Source organism: Melitaea cinxia, chromosome 15 (genome assembly GCF_905220565.1).
Source record: "Melitaea cinxia chromosome 15, ilMelCinx1.1, whole genome shotgun sequence".
Lineage (NCBI taxonomy): Eukaryota > Metazoa > Arthropoda > Insecta > Lepidoptera > Nymphalidae > Melitaea > Melitaea cinxia.
In genome coordinates, this window is record NC_059408.1 from 15,703,444 (window position 1) to 15,728,842 (window position 25,399).

Genomic DNA, 25,399 nt, shown 5'->3' on the forward strand with positions numbered 1-25,399 from the left:
TGATTGTAATTTTTTTCAAAATGATGTAGATGATGATGTGTAGAATGTACACATTCTGCGTAGATAGGACTATATAAGATATTGATGTATGTCGGGTAGTTTCGAATAACTTTGTAACGTTGGGACGTCTGACACCTCAGTCCTCCCGTGACCATGGTTGCTGTAAAGTATCCGAAACGTCGGAAATCAAAAGTTAATAATAAACCGCGATAAAATCCGAAAAAAGTTGTTTCATTAAAGGAGTAAAATTCGCGTAAACATTAGAAAACAATATGATTGTAGCTGTTAATCTTAACAGCCTTTATGGCATCATCTGTCGAGGAGTCGGTGTGACAGAGCCATGAAAATTGGGAGCCTTCTATCGGTTCATTCATTGTGGTTATTGGTGCGAGATAGAATGTTGTTGGAACGGGAGATAACGGATCTCCAACTCTTTCGACTTTTACGTTGCAGGGAAAGCTTTAAAATCAAATCACGGTAATTTTTTTCTGAAAAAATTATACATATAGTTATATCGATTACAAACCTGTATAATGTTTGACTAAAGTCTGCGGTCCGCAGCTGCAAGATTTCCATCATCTCCTTATCTCAATGAAACGTTAAAAACAACATGTCTATCCGCTCAGTTGTATTGTAAGAACAATTTCGACATCAGATGATTACGTGAAAGAGCGGTTAAATCAGCAGTAAAGTACATTACGGTACGTTTGGGAGAGTTTATGGTAAATAACTGGAGGTGTAATAAATTTTTGAATGTATTTATTACACATTTCTTTAACATGAACGTTCTAAGTTCGGGGTATATTTTGCACCAAGAATAAAATACACAAGGGTTAAAGTAAAGGTTAAAGTAAAATACACAAGTAAAGGTTAAAATATAATAGTGTTATCAATAAATCTATATAATATCTATATATGTATATAAAAATTAATTTTTGTTCGTTTGTCTCGCTAAAACTCGCGAATGGCTGGACCGATTTTGTCAATTTAGATCTTAAAATATTTATGGAATTCAGGATAGGTTTAAGCGTTGAGTAACATAAATAATAGGTAACGGAAAATATTAAAAACGACAATGTATTTTTCCGATACAAAATGTTCCTAATTGTGAAACATAGAATGTCTTTTGTCAAAAAAAAAAAAAGTGTCACTTAGTTGTCAAATATTTATAATTGCGTTTAGTGTTTTGTCTATACTTTTCACAAATATATGTAGGTGATTCGAAGTTCACCGGGTCATCTAGTCTCATCTTATATCTTATATACAAATAAAAATGAATGTTGCAAAGCGGATACCTCGAGAATAGCTCGACCGATTTGGCTATTTTTTTTTTTCGTATGTTCCTTAAGGCCACGGAAGGTTTTAATACTTTAAAAAAAATTAAAAAATATATACATTTTTACTATTAACTTTTGACAAAACGAAGTCTGTCCAGTCAGCCTAGTACGAAAAAAACTATTCTGAAATTTATACCTAATACCAATTGTCTATGTTTTACGAAAGTAGAAATAAATCTTCCTTCATTTTATTAGGCTACTTAGATTTAAGTTTGTTTATTCATGTAGGTAAAATGTAAAATATAGTAGTAATCTATACTAATGATCTAAAGCTGAAGAGTTTGTTTGTTTGAACGTGTTAATCTCAGAATCTACTGCTTGCAGGTAAAAAATTATTTTTGTATTAGATAGTCTAATTACCGAGAAAGCCGATTACATTCTAGTACTTTTTTCTTTCGAAGTAACGCATCAGAAACCGCGGGGCACAGTTAGTATAGAAATAAAATTATTGTATTAAGATAATTACTGTATATGAAGGTAAATTATAGTGTTTTTAGCGCTAGATAAGGCTTGATATTTGCCAATACTATGCTAACAAAAATCATAGGAACCGATACCTACTATAGTTTTCAACACCGCGGTGTCTATAAGACCCACGTTAATAGTGTAGGGTTTAATTTTCTTAAGACATACTAACATAAAGATGAAGATAAATGTCTGTATATTTTTACCAACTGTATGTTAACCGATAAAATGGTTTTAATACATTTATTTACATAACTGAAAGGAGTAAATCTATATTTTTCCTTTTTTATTTAACTAAAGTAAATAATTACCTTCATCTTTTAGACGTTTATAGTAAAGTATTGATATTGTCAATACTGTTCTTTATAAGCAACGACCTGTAAATCCACGACCAACGACCTCTATAACCATCACACTACTTCTAAGTACCTTCTTGCAATTAAAACCAAAATTTGCGGAAAGCCTACCTTGCTTTTTAATTTGAAACAATTTCATAGATATAGACACGCGAGGACCTTAAGATACATCAGTGTATTTTGGTGAATTTAAGTAGATTTTTGACTATTGAAGTCTTTGAATGGGGAATGTGTTGCAGGAATTCATAGGCTACAAGAATCAGGTCGAGTTGAATTCTTCTAGCCCTTTTTAGTATTATTTAATAGTGTATAGAGAATATTTGAACGTTAAATACTTGACAAATATAAATATCAGATATTAATAGTAAAAAAACGGAAAAAACCGACAAGTAATACAAGTTAGGTAGACGAAAAAATTCTCAAGTAACTACGCACTATTGGATGTAACTCGAAAAATACGGTTCAAATCTCGATTAAATTTAAATGAAACCACATAACAAGCACCACCTTTCGATTAAAAAAAATAATCATCAAAATCGGTCTCGGGTCGGTAAAAGGTTCTGAGGTAACACGTTCAAAAAATACAGTCGAATTGAGAATTAAGTCCTTTCTTGGAAGTCGGTTAGTGATAAGTGATTTACAATATGCCTTATTGAGAGACAATTGCGTTAAGTATAAGTTGCTTGATGTTTTAAATGATGTAGTGGTAGAGAGCAGAGAGCCAGATGTAGTACTGAACCATATGAACATACATATTCACTGTCATTTTTAATGGATTATGCCAGGAAGTGCGAAGTGAGGCGCCATGGCCATATACCTATAACAGAATTTATATATAGCTTTCTTAGTAAAACAAATAATAATAATAAACGACTTTGGACAAAAATGTAATCTATTTTCTATCTACAAAAATAATACTGTAATGCTAATACTGAAAGCTTGTATTGTTTCTTTTAAGTTCAGGTGTAATTTGTCATTACTAGTTTATCATCTGTAGTCTAACAGCTTCCTCCCAAATGTAACAAAAAACAAAATCTGATAAAAATATATAAAAGCTACAGCTGGGAACATCAAGTGAATAGGACACGTGAACTGCTCAGACCGTCGCAGGGTTAAAGCTTGGCCGCAATTCCTGACACATAAAATGCGTAATTAAATTAACTAAATTTCACTCCAAATTCAAACTTGTATGTCTTAAGCTGTATTTATTAAATCAGAAAAAGTGCTCATCGTGTGTTAGCAATAAAACTGGAAAAGACTGATGTCGTCTTGCCTGGAAAAAATTCTACAATCAAATTGTAACAACGTATACTATCCAAATCTAGGAAAATTGATTCAGCTGTTTTGACGAGACGCGACGCGAGAGAACGAAAGTAACCGGCATAGCCCACAGAATTAGCAAGTTGAAGTGGCAGTGGGCTGGTCATCTGTGTCGCAGGACCGATGGCCGTTGGAGTAGACGGGTCCTAGAGTGGAGACCGCGTCTTGGCAAACGCAGTGTGTGACGTCCTCCGGCCCGTTAGACTGACGATCTACGTAAGATTGCCGGTGTAGGCTGGATGAGGATTGCGGAGGACCGGGATGTGTGGCGCGAACTTAGGGAGGCCTATGTCCAGCAGTGGACTGCGATAGGCTGAAGTGTGAGTGTGTGTTTTGACGAACAGTGTTACACATATGTGCGATACATACGTTTAATATTTAAGTAAAACAATATCGCTTCGAAAATCCCCTACTATTATTAGGTCACGTTTAAACAAATTTTCCGCTGGGCTGTCATCGCCCTCCTCACGTGCTGACAGACGTGTTTGTGGATATCACAGAAGCTGTAGATATCAGTTAACAATCTCAAAATAAACTTCGAGATAATATGTTTTATGTATTTTTTCATCATTGAACGTTATGACAGCAACGTTAATCGATACCAACTTTGGCAACAAGCCGATTGGCATAATTTTCGGTAATCCTACTTTCAACTCTTTCTTTCGACTTTGGTGTTTATTCCCTCCCTAAGTCTAAGTAATTTATATATATGTACGTATTATTAATATATTCATATAATTTATACCTTTATATTATATAATTTAGCTAAATAGTACTGTTTTCAAGCAGTATTGTGTTCCTGTTAGTAAGTAAGGTGACCAGAGTTCCTTGGGATTGGGGACTGGGTCAGCAATGCGCTTGCGATGCTTCTGGTGTTGCAGCCGTATATAAGCTACAGTAATCGCTTGCCATCAGGTGAAACGTAGGCTTGTTTACCAACATAATTATATTTAAAAAAAAATTATCTGTACATCAATACATATAAATAAAATTGAAGTGTCTGTCAGTAAATTCAAAATAACTGTGTATTTTCAAGTGTATATAGTTATTTACGCCATACTATAATTGTGTTTGCCCGCAAGCAAAAAAATCGATTCAATTATATCGACAAGTAATACAACGTACAAGAAAATGCGGGTTATCAAAGACTACTTAAAACAGTAGTCATCAAATCTAGATCAAATTTAAATGGGACCACATGAGATGCACCATCTTTCGATTAAAAAAGACTCATCGAAATCGGTCCAAGCTCTTAAAAAGCTCTGAGTCGAATTGAGAACCTAGTCCTTTTTCTGAAGCCGTTAAAAATGATGAGTATCCAGATAGAATATCCCACTAATATATAAACTTATAATATCTAATATATAAAATTCTCGTGTCGCGGTTTTTGTAGTTAAACTCCTCCGAAACGGCTTGACCGATTCTCATGAAATTTTGTGCGCATATTGGGTAGGTCTGAGAATCGAACAACATCTATTTTTCATACCCCGAAGCTATAAGGGGCGGAGGGGGGGGGGGATTTAAGGGGGTTAACATATATAGCAAAACAACGCTTGCGGTCAGCTAGTATAATGTATAATAATATAGACTTTAATAGGATTTCATGGAAATATAGACTGATTGTAGCAGCTGAGGGTCAATTCCTTTTACTACATCACTATTTTAATATATGAAGATTAATTTATGCAAGTTGGCTTACTTTTCAAGATTAATTCTCTAATGATCTTTTTATTAAAAACACACTATGTAATAATACATGACACGCTTTGTGGCTACGGCAGTAAAGAATATAGCCTCCCCCTCTCTTCCCGTGGGTGTCGTAAGAGGCGACTAAGGGATAACACAGTTCCACTACTACCTTGGAACTTAAAAAGCCGTACGATGGCGGGATAACCATCCAACTGCTGGCTTTCAAATACACTGACCGAAGACGGGCAGCAGCGTCAATGGTGCGACAAAGCCTAACGAGAAAGAGAGTATATATATATATAGATCACAGCAAAATAATACTGTTTTCAAGCAGTATTGTGTTTCTGTTGGTGAGTAAGGTTACCAGAGCTCCTGGGGGGATTGGGGATTGGGTCGGCAACGCGCTTGCGATGCTTCTGGTGTTGCAGGTGTCTATAAGCTACGGTAATCGCTTACCATCAGGTGAGCCGTACGTTTGTTTGCCAACCTAGTATAGTAGTATATATATATATATATATATATATATACTAGGTCGGCAAACAAACGTACTATAATATAACGTAATAGTAGTAACGTACTATAATATATAACGTAATAGGTCAAATTGAGAAACCTCCTCCTTTTTTGAAGTCTGTTAAAAATAGAATCAATTATTTTGACAAGTCAGTTGTTCTTAATCTTTTCGAAGTCGGTAAAACGAAACGTTCACATTTTGGTAAGTATGTGAAATGTCCTTTCTCAAAGCAAAGGGATACAACGTAAAAAAAAATCACCATAATGGACAGATTTCTTTTCAGACATTACACATTTTTCTTTGAGTATAATTTAATTTCGAGTAAATAGATAATTTATAATGGATTGGCATGTATCGTTATACGTGAGTCTAGTCGGAATATTGGCGCGTATCCCGCTTGACTACGTGTACGACATGACATCGCGTCGATCGTCTGTCAGCGCGACAAATAGTTACTTTGTCTCCATTATAATTATTATATTAAGCGCTTGTTGTTATAACACATCCAGCGTTTGACTAGACTATTGAAAATATTAAACCCATTTACAGCGCTAAAACTATATATCTATATATTAATACGTGAAGCAAACACTTTGTACCTCTTTTTAAGAAAATTGCGCGGACAGAGGATAATTTAACCTCGCACACTTATCTATAATATATATAAACGCGAAAGGTCATTCATCACGAAATCTCCGAAACTATAACACCTACAAACTTGAAATTTGGCAGGTAGGCTCCTTATAGGAAGTAGACATCCGCTAAGAACGGATTTTACGAAATTAAACCCCTAAGGGGGTAAAATGGGGGTTGGAAGTTTGTATGAGAGTCCCATGTTTTTGACGTAAGAGACTTGAAATTTAAAATGTATGCTCTATAGATGGTAAGTTCAAATAATGTATCTTTAGAAATCAACTCCCTTTTGGGGTTAAAACGGGGGATGTTACGTTGACTCACTAATCACGAAATCTCCGAAACTACCTATAATGCTTACAAACTTGAAATTTAGCAGGTAGTCTCCTTATAGGGCGTAATCTATTGCTAAGAATGGATTTGACGAAACTCGACCCCTAAGGGGGTAAAACGGGGGTTGGAAGTTTGTATGAAAGTCCCATGTTTTTTAAGTAAGAGACTTGAAATTTAAAATGTATGCTCTAAAGATGGTAACAAGGTGCCCAAATAATGTTTTTTAGAAATCAACTCCCTTTTGGGGTTAAAACGGGGGATGTTACGTTGACCCACTCATCACGAAATCTCCGAAACTATAACAGCTACAAATTTGACATTTGGCAGGTAGGTTCCATATAAAGCGTAGTCATATGCTAAGAACTGATTTAACGTAACTCGACCCTTAAAGGGGTAAAACGGGGTTGGAACTTTGTATGAAAGTCCTATGTTTTTGAAGTAAGAGATTTGAAATTTAAAATGTATGTATAGATAGTAAAAAGGTATCCAAATAATGTATCTTTAGAAATCAACTCCTTTTTGGGGTTAAAACGGGGGATGGTAGGTTGACTCACTCATCACGAAATCTCTAAAACTATAACAGTTATAAACTTAAAATTTGTCAGGTAGGTTTCTTATAAGGCGTAGACATCTGCTAAGAACTAATTTTACGAAACTCGACCCTTAAAAGGGTAAAACGGGGCTTGGAAGTTTATATAAAAGTCCTATGTTTATAATGTTATTATGTTATTAATGTCTATGTTTTTAAAGTAAGAGACTTGAAATTTAAAATGTATGTATGCTCTATACATGGTGAGAAGGTGTTCAAATAACGCATTGTAATCTATATATATAAAAGAGAAAGATCACTGACTCACTCATCACGAGAACTCAAAAACTGCTGGATGGTCCATTAATATCACAAATATGAAATTTGGCAGGGAGGTAGATTATAATTAATAGACGTCCGCTAAGAACGGATTTAGCGATATTCCACCGCTAAGGGGGTTTAATTGGGGTTGATAGTTTGTATGAAACTTATACAGCAGGGTCGGTTTAAAGCAAAATAACCGCGTTGCAACCCTATGTGTTCAAGAAGCATTTATATTGATCACTTATAAGTAGTACAAAAAAATATATTTTTTACAATATCCAACCTTTACGTTACTAGAATAATTTTTATTTACCCCTGTCTTCACGGAGTCACGGAGGAGCGTGCGTTACGCTATTTTGTGACATATAGTTACGTAGAACCATATTAAAAACTGAATTGCATGCAGTATAGTTAAACATATTTACACTACAATACTACATTATTACTACATTATTTCATACCACCATTCTGACGAATTCAACGAACCATTTTGTTAAACGCGACGCGCGCTTCACGCGCACGTTTTCGCGCGCAACAGTTAGTGTATTATAAAACAAAGTCCCCAAAAGTGTATGTGATCGATTCCCACAAAATCTACGGAACGGATTTTCATGCAGTTTCATCAATGGAGAGAGGGCTTCAAGAGGAAGGCTTATGGAACGGCTAAGTCGATTATGATGAGAGTTTCACTGGAAGTTTGCCGGAAAAACTTTGTGTCACACTGATTACAAGGCGGGCGAAGCCGCGGGCACAGCTAGTAGTTTATATAGAGAATGAGTGCAGACTGCTAATATTTTTTTAAGCTTATGAATAAAAAATACATCAATTCATAACCATTTTCATGTTCATAAACATTTTTTAATATATAAATTCAAATATTTTATAGGACTTTTAAAATTCTAATCATTTTTATAAGTTTATTTGCTCTGTACCTCTGTCGTATGTAACTTTATCATTAAAAAATGTATATCACCCTAATCACAAGTCTACTTATTTCCCAGTCCGATTTGAAAAATGATTTTCGTAATATCTAAATAATGCATGATATGAAAGTAATTTTAAATTATACTTAGTGTGCAATGAGATTTTCGAAACGTATTCAAAAATACATTAATTACTCTGGACACATTTACAGCGTAATTTTATGCAAATTAGAATCGCTTTCGTGTTCGCCAAAACCTTGCCAACCTAAAATAAATGAACTTGCCATCGCAAAATCTGAAATGCAACTCGTAATACTACATCTTTCAAGAATTGTTAATTATTGAATTTGTTATAACTTTGACTATGCAAATCATAATCTCAATATATGTTTGTTAAGTAGCAAAGAACGCATCTTAAAGCCAATGTTAGACAAACTATCGTAGTTATTATTTGTTGCTCTTAAAAGTTCTGAATGACCAATATTTATTTAAAAGAGTATTTAATGTTTTGTGATGAAAAAACATATCTTGAAATTTATTGTAATCGTAAATATGTGGCCTCAGCAGAAGTGCTATTCATTTCTTCAAAAAATAGACTCTTACTCAGTATTGGGCATTTCAGTGACTTACAGCCATTGGCGTATTTTCTCTATAGCCAAGAGGCCCATGGCTCAGAGCGGCATCCTGTGAGGGACGGCGTAAGCCGAGCATACGTACTACGGAATGCGAATCGAATTTACAAATACGGATAACTATAAAAAAGGTCATTTATAAACACATCCCTAATAGATATGCTTCTTTACATTAACACACGAACACGTTAAGCTGTCGGTCCCAGTTGCTATCATGTACACCTGATAGCGATCGTTGCTCATAGTAGTGAATATATCCACCAAGGATGCCTTAACGCAATTTATTCTTATTTAACATTAAATTATCTGAGAGCAAAATACTGATAAATTTAAGTAAACTGTTATTATTTATTTAAAATTTTATACTAAATTGTTTTTAAACATAAATAATACGCAAAACTATGATTTTGGCTATTGCTGGGAAAATATGAAGAAAATTATCATGACTGTTACGCACGCCAATGATTTATCAGCACTATAGCCAAGTGTATATATTCTATATTGCACTTTAAAAACATATTTATAAATCATTTGTACAAAGGATGTTGGTAAGGTCGAAGTTATCTCTACAATTTATAAATCTCTACCAATCTACCAATGGTGATGAGAAACGATATTACCACGGGACACAGTCACGCAAGAGTGATAAAGTAAAAAAAAAAAAAAATCGAACGAATATGACCGCCAAATATATATAAATCATTTAAATTAATCTTAGTTTAATGCAATACTTTATATATAGCAATGCAGTATTTAAATATAGACCGGTTAAAGAGTTGCACTGCGTCCTCATTTGTGTAAGCAATCAATCAGTAATCGAGTCGGTCCGAGGTGCCAACGTGCCAGTAAGTGCTGGCACAAGAATCGTTTGAATCTTTACGAGTGGATTATTTTAATTGGCTTTATTGGCTATAATTATGCTGTTCAAAGGAGCTGGTCTCGCTCTAATTACTTTAAATTAGATTTAAAGACTTTCATTTGAAATAGATAATGTAAGTTTGTATATTAAATAAATTTTCAAAATATAATGAAACAACTTTTTGGATTTGATCGACAAGCCGATATTAAGTATTTAAGATGCCCGACGTGTCAGATACTTAACAGCAACCATGGTCACGGGAGGACCGAGACAGTTCTCCCGTGACCTAATAAACCGCGATAAAATCCAATAAAGTTGTTTCATTAGATAATAATTTGTGAACCAGTACGGAATGGAAATCGCAAATAAATTTGCAAAGTTGGTTCAAGTTGATTAAACTTGTAGATCAATACCAAAGGATCGATATCATACATTTATTCAAACTTGTTACGCTATGTTTTTAAGTACGAAATTTAATCTCCAAACTTATTTCGTGCTCTACATTGTAATACCCACAGTTCTGGTAAAGGAAGATTTCTCTTTATTCGCAAAGACACAGAGTAGTCTCTTCAAGATAGAACTAAAATATCCTCTTCGCACCACTATGAAATTTTAAAGGTTTCAGGAAAATTATGAAATGAAATGAAAACATTTATTTCGTCATAAGGTGATATACACACTTAACGAAAGTCAAAATAATGTCATTTACGAAAATAATAATACAAATAAATTAAAAAAAAACCTCGACAATAATAAAAGAAAGTTAAGGTAGCAAAAAAATCAAACAATAAAATAAAAAATTTTATATCTTAACATTGGGTACATTACAAACTTAGGTAATATACCCAGTGCTATGTGCAACCTATGAATATTATTATAAGTTACGTCGCGTTAGCACAACGGTTACTGGCTTGGCTGCTCCACTGGCGGTTGCGGGTTCGATCCCTGCACATGACAAACATTTGTATTGGCCATACAGATGTTTGCCGTGGTCTGGCTACTTGTGCAGTCCTCGTGGGTCTCTCCACCGTGTCTGCGCATTGGTGCAGCGTGGTGGATTAAGCTCTGATCCTTCTCTTACATGGGGAAAGAGGCCTATACCCAGCGGTGGGATATTACAGGCTGAAGCGTTATAAGCTACAAGTTATCATTAATGACGAAGTCATTATAAGAATATCTTGTTTGACTTTCACATGCTTAAAATACGTAGAGAACTATGACTAAGAACTCATTTTATTTCCTAATTTTATTAAAACTCTAACGAACCAAAACATCAAAACATTTGCTTTTGCTTTTAAGTTTTCTAAAAAAAGAAAACTTCGACCAAAGATGATGCGATCTTAATATAAACGGAAATGATCTAAGCATGACACCCGTTTGTTTTTTTTACTTTATCTATGTTTGGATGTTGACAGCAAGGACCGATATAGCTATTATAATTGTATTTACTCGCAAACGAAAAAAAAAACGTCTTCAATTGCATCAACAAGTAATACAACGTAGGTAGACGAAAAAATAGTCAAGTAAATACGCGTTACCAAAGATTACTCAAAAAGTTGTAATCACATCTCGATGAAATTTAAATGTGACCACATGGTAAACAACAGCTTTCAATTAAATTAAAAATCATCAAAATCGGTACACCGAGTAATAAGTTATACGGTATATAAAACAACGTAGGTCGACGAAAAAATAGTTAAGTAAAAACCGCCTTATGAGATATAACTCGAAAAGTGGTTGTTAGATCTCAAATAAATTTTAATGGAACCAAATGACACGCACCACCTTTAGATTAAATTTTTTTTTAATCGAAATCGGTCCACCCAGTCAAAAGTTCTGAAGTAACATACATAAAAAAATACAATCGAATTGAGAACCTCCTCCTTTTTTTGGAAGTCGGTTAAAAATCGGTCCTTTAAATCCAAACATAAAAGTGTTCCTACGAACAAACTCTAATGTCAAATAGACATTTTTGCAAGTAATAAATATTTTTTACGATCGTAGTTCTCAATTCTTTTATGTGACTCATTCCTTCTAATATACGTCTAAAATTATTACGCATCCGAACCTAGATATTTTTCAAACACTTCTATTATTTTTTTTAATGTTTACGCGAATTTCACATGTTATAATGAAAACACTTTCGAACTTTTCTAGAATTTTATCGCGGTTTATTAGATTTTTTACATACCCGACGTTTTGGATACTTTACAGCAACCATGGTCTCGGGAGGACCTCCCGGAGGATCTAATAAATCGCGTTAAAATCATAAAAATTTGTTTCATTATAACACTTATATTCTTTATTCTCCAACCACATTTTCTCAACATTCATCAAGGCATTGTTTGTTAGCAGATAATTTCGTTTTGTTTGACGTTTCTTTATGTAAACCTCTTTGATACCAACCTTTTTCTTGTGCGACTTTTTGTTCATGACGAATTGCTGTGTTGATCTGAAACAAAATTCTATTTTAATTCAACTTCAAAGAGGCTTAACAACGAAACGTGGCCGCCGGCGCCAGTGCTGCTTCTGAATAATGAAATTTATGATTTCATTTTGTTATATCAAATACTTGTGTGCAATAATTTTAAATAATTACAATTGTTACGGTATAGACGGTTGGTTTGATTTCCACTCGGGGCAGATATTTGTATTCATAAAAATTTTGGTTTCTGGTCTGGGCATGCCTCGGAGACTACATAAATAGGTTTTTCCGGTTGTATTATAAACGCCTAATAGCAATTGTTATTAGATTTTGGCAGTAAAATTGTCCACTGCGAATTAAGTGGATCGGCGTGGTAGATTAAGTTATAACCGACTTACTTTATGACAAGAAGTCAATAACCAATCAGATCGTTATTATAAACTGAATAATAATAATAAAAACTCTTTATTGTACACCAAGAGTGAGCAAAATTACAAAAATAAAAACAGGAGATAAGTACAAAAGGCGTTTAGGTGTACAGTTTTACCTAAACATATACAATATATTTAGACAAATAAAAAATGGTAAAAAATAATTAAAATAAAGTAGGTATATGTACGTACATGGCATATATAAATGGAAAGTTGTAATAATATACGTATATAAAGTTAATGAATTATTGTGATAAGATTCAAAGTGAGGACAGGAGATAATATGTGACTAGACAGAAGGATTAAAATTGAAGGAAATAGTGTTTCACAGACTTTTTGAAAATTGGAAGGGATTCAACGCGAATGAATCATTAAATCAAAAAAAAAATCTGACTATAATATATTAAATTAATTTTTTTTTACATTTACAAATTTTCTTATTCAAGCGCTTCTGTAACAATTCGCATTTCGGGAATTCATCCAGATTTTTAATTAAACATGGCGCCAGCGATGCTTTGAAAAAACTGGGCCAACATTTGTAAAACGTTGTGAAATTTATAAAACTAGATTTCACGCGTTGTGTTTTTTTGGGTCTCAAACCATTAGAAAGAAACTATGTTGCATATAAATAATTATACTAGCGTTGTCCACGATTTCGTACGCGTGGAATAGTGACTTTGGATACCATTTTTCGGATATATCTTTTGGTTTATTTTGGACATCAAATAACTCTAATATTTTGTTTCTTGTCGCATATTTATGAAACAGTATTACAGTACCCTGCGCGCGTTGCTAAGCTTTTTGTTGGTCATACCCACTCAGATACCTTCGTGGGCTCATGCACAACACTTTGCTGAAGATCATGACATGATTGAATGCATAGTTTACGATTCTATAAAGGACATAAAGACAAACATTCACATTCATTTTTATATATATAGATTCACATAAACCTTACATATTTCCATACAAACTTTCATCCTCTATTCCTATTGTTATTTTACACCTTTGAGGGTAAAACTTTTACAAATTAAGTATGTCATATTTATTTATATCGAATCAGTAGCCTTAAAAACCTTAATTTTTACTATTTTTACGCCTTAAGGTTGACTGGTAGATAAGGCTGTACGGCCTTAAGTCCGTTGTTATGTTGGTTTTTGTGATATGTAGGTAGTTCGTTGCTGATTCATTTGTAAGTTTTTCCTACCGACAAAAGTCAGTTGTTAATAAATAACCAGCTGCGTAGCATTGTCGTTTTACTTATCCCGGTTATCCTTAAAATAGTTAAGGATATTACACTGGCGACGAGTTATTGTGTTAATAATCGATTAACTAACGATATACGGACCTAGTGACGATGTCGGTTTTAGGCACGGTGCCTGTTTTCGACTGTAAAAGTGACGAGTGGCCTGTGCACGTTGCACAATTGAATAGTTTCTTTGTTGCGAATGACATTACCGATACATCAGATAAGGATGGTGGTAAAAGACGTGCTATCCTGTTAAATTGCATGTCACAAGATTCCTATCGATTGACACGCGATTTATTGCATCCAGAGAAGCCTGAAAACGTGTCGTATAAGACTATAGTAGACACCTTAAACGCGCATTTCGAACCAAAAAAGTGCGTGTACGCGGAACGTGAGAAGTTTTATGACGCTAAAAAGGAGTCAGGCGAGTCGCTCATGGATTACGCAGCTCGTCTCCGTGGTTTGGCGTCAACTTGTAAGTTCGGCACATCCCTAGAAATGAGCCTCACCGATCGGTTCGTAATGGGTGTCGATTCATCCGCGGTTCGTGAAAAGCTGTACCGTGAGGACCCGGCCAACATGAAACTTAGTAAGGCTCTGGAGATTAGTATAGCAGCTGAAAGTGCACATAAGATAGTACGTGGCGCAGGCGCTCCGGAAGTGGTGGTCAAACAGGAACCATTGCTGTATGCGGCCGCTAGCGCTGGCCGGTCACGGTGCAGCAAGGGGCGCGCGCGGGGCCGCGCGGCGCCGCAAGCGGTTGGCAGCGGCGGGACCGGTGGCAGCGGCGGCACGCGTTGTGGCGTGTGCGGCGCCAAGTCGCATGCTTCGGCCGAGTGCGGATTTCGTCATCTCGCGTGTGATATATGTGGCGTTAAAGGGCACTTGAAAAGAATGTGCACGGCTAAAAAAAGTGAAAGTTCGTCTAGTGGTAACCACAAGCGGTGGCGTAGTCATTATATTTGTGATGACAGTGATAGTGATGAGTATGAAGAATCAGTAGCGGTGAATAATTTAAAGTGTACGGATGAAAAGCCCCTCACGGTTGAGGTGAGCGCGCACGGTTGTGCAATTGGCATGGAGGTGGACTCGGGCAGCGGCGTGTCCGCGCTGCCGGCGGCTCTGTGGCGCAGGTACTTTGCTACTCATTCGGCGCTCGGTGAGTCCAATAAAACCTTACGTACATATGGTGGGTCTATAATTAAACCTATTGGCGTGTGTGAGTTGCCAATAACTTACAACGGTACTACAAAAAATATTAGGTTTTTTGTGGTTGAAGATGGCCCTGTTCCCTTGCTCGGTCGAGATTTTATGTCAAAATTTAATTTTGCATTTGTACCCTTGAACTATAGTTCCGTAAATAAAAACGAGCAAATATTAAATAAATATTCATCACTATTTTCTGGCAAACTCGGCACATTTAATAAATACAAGCTTTCACTACATTTAAGGGAGGGAGCAACCCCACGATTTTTCAAAGCCCGACCGGTGCCATTCGCCCTTAAGGATAAGGTAGGCGCAGAGCTAGATAGGATGGTGCGCGTAGGTATATTGAAACCGGTTTCTTACTCCAAGTACGCGTCTCCGATAGTCGCAGTTTTGAAGAAAAACAATGGAGTGCGTATTTGTGGCGATTACTCAGTATCGATAAACAAGGACTTAAAAATTGATTCGTATCCGTTGCCTAAGATCAATGAACTGTGCGCGTCATTGCATAACTGCCGGTATTTCAGTAAAATTGATCTCTCAAATTCATATAATCAATTTCTTTTGGATGACCAGTCCCAGGAGTATACGTGCATAAATACGCACAAAGGATTGTTTGTTTACACACGACTCGTATTCGGTTTGGCCAACGCGCCGGCTCTGTTCCAACGCGCCATGGTGCAGCTACTGCACGGCATTGAAGGCGTCCAATGTTTCCTTGATGACGTGTTGATAAGCGCCCCAACACGGGAAGCTCATTGGGAGCGCGTGGACGCAGTCATGAGCAGACTCAGCGACGCGGGACTCATGCTACAGCGCTCTAAGTGCTCGTTTTTCCAAGATAAAGTCGAGTACTTGGGGTACGTGATAGATCGCGACGGAGTTCATAAGTGCCCGGAAAAAGTCAAGGCAATCGTCGAGGCGAAAGTACCAGAAAATTCAAAACAATTGAAATCTTTTCTGGGACTTGTAAACTTTTACCGAAGTTTTATACCGCAAGCGGCGACTATCTTGGAACCCTTGCACGGTCTGTTAAGGAAAGACGTACCGTGGAACTGGGCCGAGGAGCATCAAAAATCGTTTGATGCTGTCAAGAAGGAGTTGTCTTCGCGCCGCGTGTTGGCACATTGGGACCCTCAAAAGGAGCTGGTTCTGACAGTGGATGCTGGACCTGCCGGGCTGGGTGCTGTGCTAGCCGTACGTTACCCGAACGGAGCCGAGCGTCCGCTTTGCTACGCTTCTCGAGCCCTCAGCAAGAGCGAACGCGCCTATAGCCAGATAATGAAGGAGGCCACGGCTATCGTTTATGGTATAAAAAAATATCATCAATACCTTTACGGCCGGGAACGTCCCTTCATACTGAGGACAGATCATAAGCCCCTGCTGTCGATATTCTCGCCAGACAAGGGCGTGCCTCAGATGACAGAGGCTAGACTACAGCGCTACGCATTGTTTTTAGGCTCTTACAACTATAAAATAGAATACGTTAGCAGCAAAAAGAATGTAGCGGACTACCTGAGCCGGCACCCGGTTGATGCGTCACCGCCGAAGGAGGAGGCCGACGCGGGCAGCTATGTGAACGCGCTAGCGGCGGCCGGCGCGCCGCTGCCCGCCTCGCTCGCCGAACTAAGGGCGGCACTGGCTAACGATAAACTTCTATCAGAGGTTAGCCGGTACGTGGCCAATGGATGGCCAAGGAAGGTACGGGATGATGGACTGCTACCGTACCATCGGTGTCGACATGAATTGCATGTCGATAATGGGAGCTTGTTAAGAGGGCACCGTATCGTAATACCTACCGTTTATAGACCCGCGGTGCTACAGGAGTTACACGCGGCTCACCTAGGTATTGTCAAAATGAAGTTGTTGGCAAGGGAGCGTTGTTGGTACCCAGGTATCGATCGCGATATTGAGAAGGTTGCGGCTGACTGTGACAGGTGTATTTCAATGCGAACGGCTCCGGCTAGGGCTAATATGGAGTCTTGGGAATGGCCCAGGTCGGTTTTTGAAAGAATACATTTGGATTTTCTTGGTCCTTTTCATGGGAAAATTTATATGGTTTTAATTGACGCGCATAGTAAGTGGTTAGAATGTGTCGAGATGCCATCATTAACTACGCAAATGTTGATAAACAAACTGCAAAAAATCTTCTCTCACTTCGGTTTGCCGAAGTCGATTGTGACAGATAATGCAAACACATTTGTTTCTACAGACTTTAGTACTTATTGCGTAAATTCAGGAATAACCCACATCTTGTCGCCCACTTACTCACCACAGAGTAATGGACTCGCCGAGAATGCCGTCAAGATTTGTAAACGATTTATTACTAACGCCAGAAAAGATGGTCCGCTGAAGGACTTGAAGGAAAAATTAGATGAGTACCTGTTCCACTACCGCATCACGCCTCATTGTACTACCGGCGTGTCCCCTGCCACCCTTATGTTCGGTAGGAACATTCGTTGTAAATTAGATTTACTTAATGTGCCTGTGCAATCGCCTTCTGCTGACAAAAGACTGTTAGAGGTGCCAGACCGCGTCCGTTTAAACCAAGCTAGACAAAAAATTAATTTTGGTGGCAGAGACAGGACCTTTAAAGTAAACGATCAAGTTTGGGTCAAAGATTATAGGTCTAACCCCAAAAAGCCGACATGGATACTTGGAAAAGTAGATAGTCGCGTCGGTAAGGTTGTTTATGATGTAAGCGTGCTCGGGACCGACATTGTTTGGAGGCGTCAGGTAAATCAGTTACTGAACGCTAACTCATACGATGGTCATAATGTTGAGCCAACGTGGACGTATGACGAGTCGCGATCGCAGCCCACGGCCGGTGCCAACGGTGGCGGCGGCGGCGGTGCGGACGCGTCCTCCCCGCGCCCGCGCTCGCGCCCTGCGGCACCGAACGCGCGCGCGGACGGCGCACTCCCTCACCCCCGCCGCACGCCACCTTCAGCTGCGCGTAGCACGTCATCGTCGTCGGCCTTCCCGCACGATGTTGATGACGATGACACGTTTGAAACGCCTCCCAGCAATGGTGGTGCTAAGCCTGCGGCCCCTTCGCCGCTAGTTGAAAATGATGATAAATCTCCGAAACGAACTCGGTCTGGACGCCCGGTTAATCCACCGAAAAGGTTGTTTTATTAAGACCTAGAGTAAAATATTATTTGTTTTAAGAGTAAAAGTTTATTTTTTTTACATGTCATTGTTTCTTAGGATAGATTTTAGTACCACTTCTCTCGTTATTGGAGTAGGTAAATTAAAGTCTAAGTACTTGTAAATTAGCCGTCTAGGCAACTTTACTGCTAACGACTAGGTTATTAAAATATGGTGGAGGGAAATAGATAGAATAGATGAAATACTCAAGTACATAGATATTTACAAATCGTAGCTACAGGATTTAATGTCCATAGTCTTGCTTGATTGAACTGTTTATTATTTTATATGCTTAAAATAGTAATTCAGTTACTTATTATAAATTTAGGAACGCTTATTTGAACTGTTTATTATTTTATATGCTTAAAATAGTAATTCAGTTACTTATTATAAATTTTGGAACGCTTATTTACTTGTTGTAAGGGTGTTTCCCTGAATAACAATAATGTATTTACTATCTAAATAAGTAAATGTTCTCTTGTATACTTTTTGAAATATGGTGGAGGAATGTGATATGTAGGTAGTTCGTTGCTGATTCATTTGTAAGTTTTTCCTACCGACAAAAGTCAGTTGTTAATAAATAACCAGCTGCGTAGCATTGTCGTTTTACTTATCCCGGTTATCCTTAAAATAGTTAAGGATATTACAGTTTTTTTTTGAGTTTAGTAATAAAGTTTAAATAAATAAATAAATAAGTCTGTAGCCTCTAGCTCTAAAAATAACGATAGTTCTATAGAACTTTTTATCCCCTCTTTAAGCCCCTGACACCCTTTTTCGATTTAAATTTTTATTTTTGAGCTACTGGATAGCTTCAGAAGTTAATCTTAACAAATAACAATAAGCATTTGTTTTTTAAGTACCTATTGTGTATACATTCATAAGTCTTAAAAAAATTGTAAATATTATCCCTACTAATATTATAAATGTAAATGTAAGTTTGTTTGTTACGCTTTCACGCAAAAACTACTCAACTGATAATCATAAAACTTTGTACACATATTCTTGGAGGTATTAGAAGTAACATAAGATACTTCTTATTTTAAAAAAATCGATGCGAGCGAAGCCGCGGGTAAAAGCTAGTGATAAAGAAAAAAAATAAAAGTTTAGAAAAAATAGAAATTAACTTGTTGTAAAGAAAACGAAATGGGAATAAGAAAATTTTCATATATCCTTTGCAAATAAAATTAATATACAATTTTACAGGTAAATCAACAAAAGCTGGCACGTGGCGGTATGAACGAGAGTATGTCAAGACGTGACACGTGACGTTCATTCAATTGACTGTTTCTTTCGGATGCGACCGATCTTACGTGCGTGTAGAGGTTGACGATATTTTGTTTTAACTAATATTATAAAAATAATATGTTTTTGTAGTCAGTCGCCTGTCAGATACTATTGTGAAAATATTTAATAAAAAAAAACGAGTGTGCTTTAGACCACACCACTGAAGTAAAACTTACGAAATATAACTCTCTCTCTTTCTATCTTCACTAAATTACACCTTCCTCTCAACTTCCGTTCGCTTCACCCGAACACACTTTTTTGATTTTTGGTTTTACTTTTACTTTATTTAATTTTGTTTTGTTTTTTATTCTAAATGTTGTTTTGTTGTACTAACCCAATATGGATTTAAAATCTAATCAATATGGACTTAAAATCTAATCTGAAATAAAGTATTATTATTATTATTATTATTATGACGCTCTCGTCACGCATTTATCAACTCACTCCAGAAATCATGCGTGCGTAAAGAAGTTGTACTTCAAAAATAAGATCTATAATTATCTCGCCCTTTTAGTATCAGCAGTCGCCTATCTTAAAATATACACCAGATTACTTCCTGTCAATTTATCCATTAAAGTTTTACTCGAGATGACATTTTTACCAGCTAATAGTAAGCTCTGTCCATCTCACTCACTCACAGGTCAATATTGATAAGCTGTTATCTTCAGTAAGGTTGAGGTACTTCAGCAGACGAGATCTTCCAGATTTTATGATAAGATTTGATGGTACGATGATAAAACTGATGGTACGTGATTACCGTAGCTTATAGATGCTTACAACAACAGAAGCATCGTAAGCGTGTTGCCGACCCTACCCCCAATCCCGGAGCAGGTCCCGGTCTAGGAGCTCCCCCTCCCCCAGGAGTTCTGGTTACCTTACTCACCGCAGGAACACAATACTGTTTGAAAGCTGTATTAGAAATAATTAGGCTTAGAGACAATGAATAATAAAAATTTATCTCGGACTCGGAGTTAATAAGTCAGTCAGTTAGTCAGTCATTTATTTATATAGTGATATACTGATAGCTAGTCTAATCGCCAGGGCACTATATTTTATTTTTGTTTAAGATTTCGACAGCGGTGTCTCAATCGTGTTTACGAAATGAGTCAGCGGAGACAATCTCGATTAAATAAGTTATAAATAAAAAGCCAATATGAATAACAACCATTCTGGTGTAATAGTACGAGTTACCTTAATGGTTAATACTATATATAATATAAATATATATATAAATATAATGGTTTGGTAGGTACATATTCTTGGCAGATATTTCTATTTGTAAAAAAGAAATTTCCAGCCTGGATAAATGTCCTTGTGTATCCGCCTTACCTTGTAGAGCACGTAAGCATATAAATTCACATAATTTACACTCTTAATAGCAATCGTTACTCATAGAAGGAAAAATACCCGCCAACTCGCAGTGGACTGGCGTAATAAACTAAGCTTCACTCTAATCCTATATGCTGAAAAGTGGAACCTTAGGTACGATCTGATTCAGTTTTATTCATTTCATAAAAAATACAAATTGAGAAAGCCTAATACATACAATACCTACATAAAATTAACAATTTACATTCAAGTTATTATCAAATGCGGTACAATCAATGCGATGGCATCAATTGTTTTGACGTTTCCAAAATGGCCGCAGCCGTGCCATATCTCGTAGATCGGTTTATTTACATATTGGCAACTATTCAAAGCAGAATTTTGATTTGAATTATCTTCGTTATAAGCTAAGATAACACGAACTCAAGATTATGCGAGATCTATTAAGATATTTGGAAATAGAACTAGCGCTGGATTTTATTTATAAAAGGATAGGCCATCGTCAATATTAGTAAACATTCATTATTTAGAAGTGTACATACACATATAAAATTACGGATTACCAACCGTCTTTATGGTCAGATAAAATTACGGATAACCAACCGTCTTTATGGTGTAGTATACAATATTTCCAATAAAACTAAACATCATCAATCTTTTAAGTAAAATAGATAGATAAAAGATAAAACGCTAAAATAATACAATCAATGTAAATACAAAATAATAATAATAAACAAAGTTTAGAATCTTAAACATTGACCATAGGTGGAGAGATGCAAAACAAGCGGTATTTTACATTTTTTTCTGTAAAATCGTTCGGAGTCGCGAAAGATGTCGATCTACTACATAATCCAAGAGACCGGGATACCTGGTATCTGCTATAGTAACCATGAATTAAACTTCCTATTTGGCCATTGCTTCTATCGGTGTTGGGGGCATGCATTGAGCAATTTTCAGCTTTTATGAAATGACGAATAGCCCTCCTGGGCTCTCGGTCTAATAGAATTTGGATTACATCTGTATTTGTAAATAGGTATGTTTATCTACTTTTTACAGTATTTATACTATGTGTAAGATTCGAACCACATAGTGTAATCCATTGTTTTTTCTAATACAGCACGCATGCATTCAGCTTGTAACATCCCACTGATGGGTATAGTCCTTTTTCTTTATGTAGAAGACAGATCGGAGCTTAACCAAATTCTAATAAAGGCTTAGGCTCTCTATAATAAACACACTTCAGCCTGTAATATCCCACTACTGGGCATAGGCCTCTTTCTTGTAGGAAAAGGATCAGAGCTTAATCCACCACGCTGCTCCAATGCGGGTTGGCGGATATATTCCTTACTATGAGTAACGATCGCTATCAGGTGTACATGATAGCAACCGGGACAGACGGTTTAACGTGCTCTCCGAGGCACGGTGGGGAGACCCACAAGGACTGCACAAATACCCAGACCACGGCAAACACCTGTATGGCCAATACAAATGTTGGTCATGTGCGGGGATCGAACCCGCAACCGCCAGCGCAACAGGTACAATCCATGGCTGTAACCGTTGCGCCAACGCGTGGTCTCTATAATACAAATGAATATTAAACAGAGTATTAATCATTTTTCATCCTTCATTTTTATGAAGATTAAAAAATATAGTCGTACCTTCATCTAAATTGAACATACGATCGCGGTGTGTCGAACTTATAACTTGAACCCAAGAAATAAAAAAATTATTACGTATTTACTTAGTTAATACCATAATTCTTTGTCGTCTTCTGACAAATGTTTTCAGTCGAATTATAAACGGCAATAAATTTGTTTAATTTAATACGTTTTAGTAACTAGCTAAAGCTACAGGCGCGCATTTCGTATGTACCTAAAATAAAAAAAGCAGAAAAAACTTTTGGGGACTAATTAGTGAACGAATGATAAATATTAGATCCCTAACAGAAGATTTTTTTTATACAACTAGGTCGTCAAGCAAGCTTGCGGCTCACCTGACGGTACCCCTGCAACACTGTTAGCATTGCAACGTGTTTCTGAACCTATCCCCAATCTCTCCAGGTGGTAATACAATACAAGCAGTATTAAAGTCCTGTACAGCGTGCAGTATTGTGATACATTATTGTGAAAACAGTATTATTTAGCTGTGATCTTCTGTAAGGTCGAGGTACTTCCTCAGTCAGGCTACTCCAGATTTTGAGCAGGATATTTCCTGCTATGCCCTGTCTCATTTAACATTAAATATCAATGTATAACATAATATGTATAGTTAGTCACATTGAATTAAAACTAAGTGGGCGAGATACATCAGTTATTCTGACTAAAACGAATGATGCATCAAAGACCGGATGTTGAACGTTTTGCAATAATTTATATTTTAATCCAGTTGAAACATATTCACATGATTTTTCAAAGAAAAACTGATTCATTTTATCTAATAATGTATAGGTAAAATGAGTATATGGTTGGGAAGAATGACGCCAATTGGACTTCTTTGTAAAATAAAAATGTTGATCTATATAAAAAAAAACCTTTTTGGATGTCTAAAAGTAGCTATCAACTACTCTGTTACCGCGCTGTGTGGTTGCGACAGTAAAGAATATAGCCACCTCCTCTCTTCTCGTGGGTGTCGTAAGAGGCAACTAAGAGATAACACAGTTCCACTACCACCTTGGAACTTAAAAAGCCGATCGATGACGAGATAGCCATCCAACTGCTAGCTTTGAATTGCATAGGCCGAAGACGTCCAGCAGCGCCTTCAGTGCGATAAAGCCAACTCTGCGGTCACCAACCCTCCTGCAGAGCGTGGTGACTATGAGCAACACACATGAGTTCACGCCATTTTTCGCGCAAACTTGTGGAGACCTATGTCCAGCAGTGGACTGCGATAGGCTGAAATGAGCTCCCACTCTGGATGATTCTTACTAATTACTTTAAGGGCTGGTTGCTGTGAAGCTACCTGACATGTTAAACGCTATTTAACAAACAGAAGTTTACAACTGTACCTTTACAAAATCAAATTGTACTTTTTCTGTCGGGTATTTTTATTCGGATCCAGGAATGTCAAAGTTGTAGTCATTATTTGATACCTGAATTTATTTTTTATTTTTTATAAGTTTTATATATATTACACTGATACACCGAGCTAGTAAAAAATTGTATCTATCTATAAATTATCGATCATGATCACGACTCAGCCTGTAATATCTCGCAGCTGGGCAGATGCCTCTTTATTCATGTAGAAGGGTTTAGGTTAGGTTAGATAAGTAACAATCGGCATTTGGAATTTATGATACTAATCAGGACAGCTTAACGTCCTCCCCGAGTCACAGTGGGGAAACCCATAAGGACGGACAACCAAACTGGAATGAAATATTTGTAAAAATACAAATTTCCATCCCGAGCGGTGATTGAATTCACAAACCGTCGATGTTTAGGCCTCTAGACCCACCACTATAATATTGTTTTATTAATGCTTCTATTGTTAAAGGAAAGTTAAGCATAGGCAGAGTTATACTAATTTTATGAACTGGCAAATTTTACTTTCCATAGCTTAATTGGCTAGAGCGCCGACACGGTCAGTCGGAGACGCGGGTTCGAATCCCGCTGGAGCGGTCAATTTTTGATATGATATTCAAAAATGTTTAGAATTCCTAATGTGTGGGTAACACAAAAATAAAATCGTACATATTAAAAATAGCATGGTGTCGTCTCTTGTCAAATATTTTCATTGTAATATGAAACTTTGAATAGTTACGGGTCTCTGTAAAGAACTCACTATAGACGGCGCCACGGTTCGCTTAAACCGAAAAATAAAAATCATCATATCAAAAATTTCGCTCTAGCGGGTACATCGTTCCATAGCTTAATTGGCTAGAGCGCCGACACGGTCAGTCGGAGACGCGGGTTCGAATCCCGCTGGAGCGGTCAATTTTTGATATGATATTCAAAAATGTTTAGAATTCCTAATGTGTGGGTAACACAAAAATAAAATCGTACATATTAAAAATAGCATGGTGTCGTCTCTTGTCAAATATTTTCATTGTAATATGAAACTTTGAATAGTTACGGGTCTCTGTAAAGAACTCACTATAGACGGCGCCACGGTTCGCTTAAACCGAAAAATAAAAATCATCATATCAAAAATTTCGCTCTAGCGGGTACATCGTTCCATAGCTTAATTGGCTAGAGCGCCGACACGGTCAGTCGGAGACGCGGGTTCGAATCCCGCTGGAGCGGTCAATTTTTGATATGATATTCAAAAATGTTTGGCAAATTTTACCTTCACTTTTATTTAAATAATAGAATAATTAAAAATAGAATTGAACAATGTTTAGATTATTATCAGAGTATGCGTCATTAAGCTTTTATGGTCAAAAGTAAGAGCTTATATTATTAGATAATGCTTCTAGTTC

General features: G+C 36.7%; 1 protein-coding gene across 1 annotated transcript in view; it reads right to left on the bottom strand.

Moving 5' to 3' along the window:
- Positions 1-25,399, bottom strand: part of LOC123660226 (SET domain-containing protein SmydA-8-like) — a 49,748-nt gene that overhangs the window by 15,364 nt on the left and 8,985 nt on the right. The window contains exon 2 of the mRNA XM_045595325.1: positions 12,321-12,366. Within this exon, the coding sequence (XP_045451281.1) occupies positions 12,321-12,366 (46 nt within the window). The remainder of the gene's footprint in view (positions 1-12,320; positions 12,367-25,399) is intronic.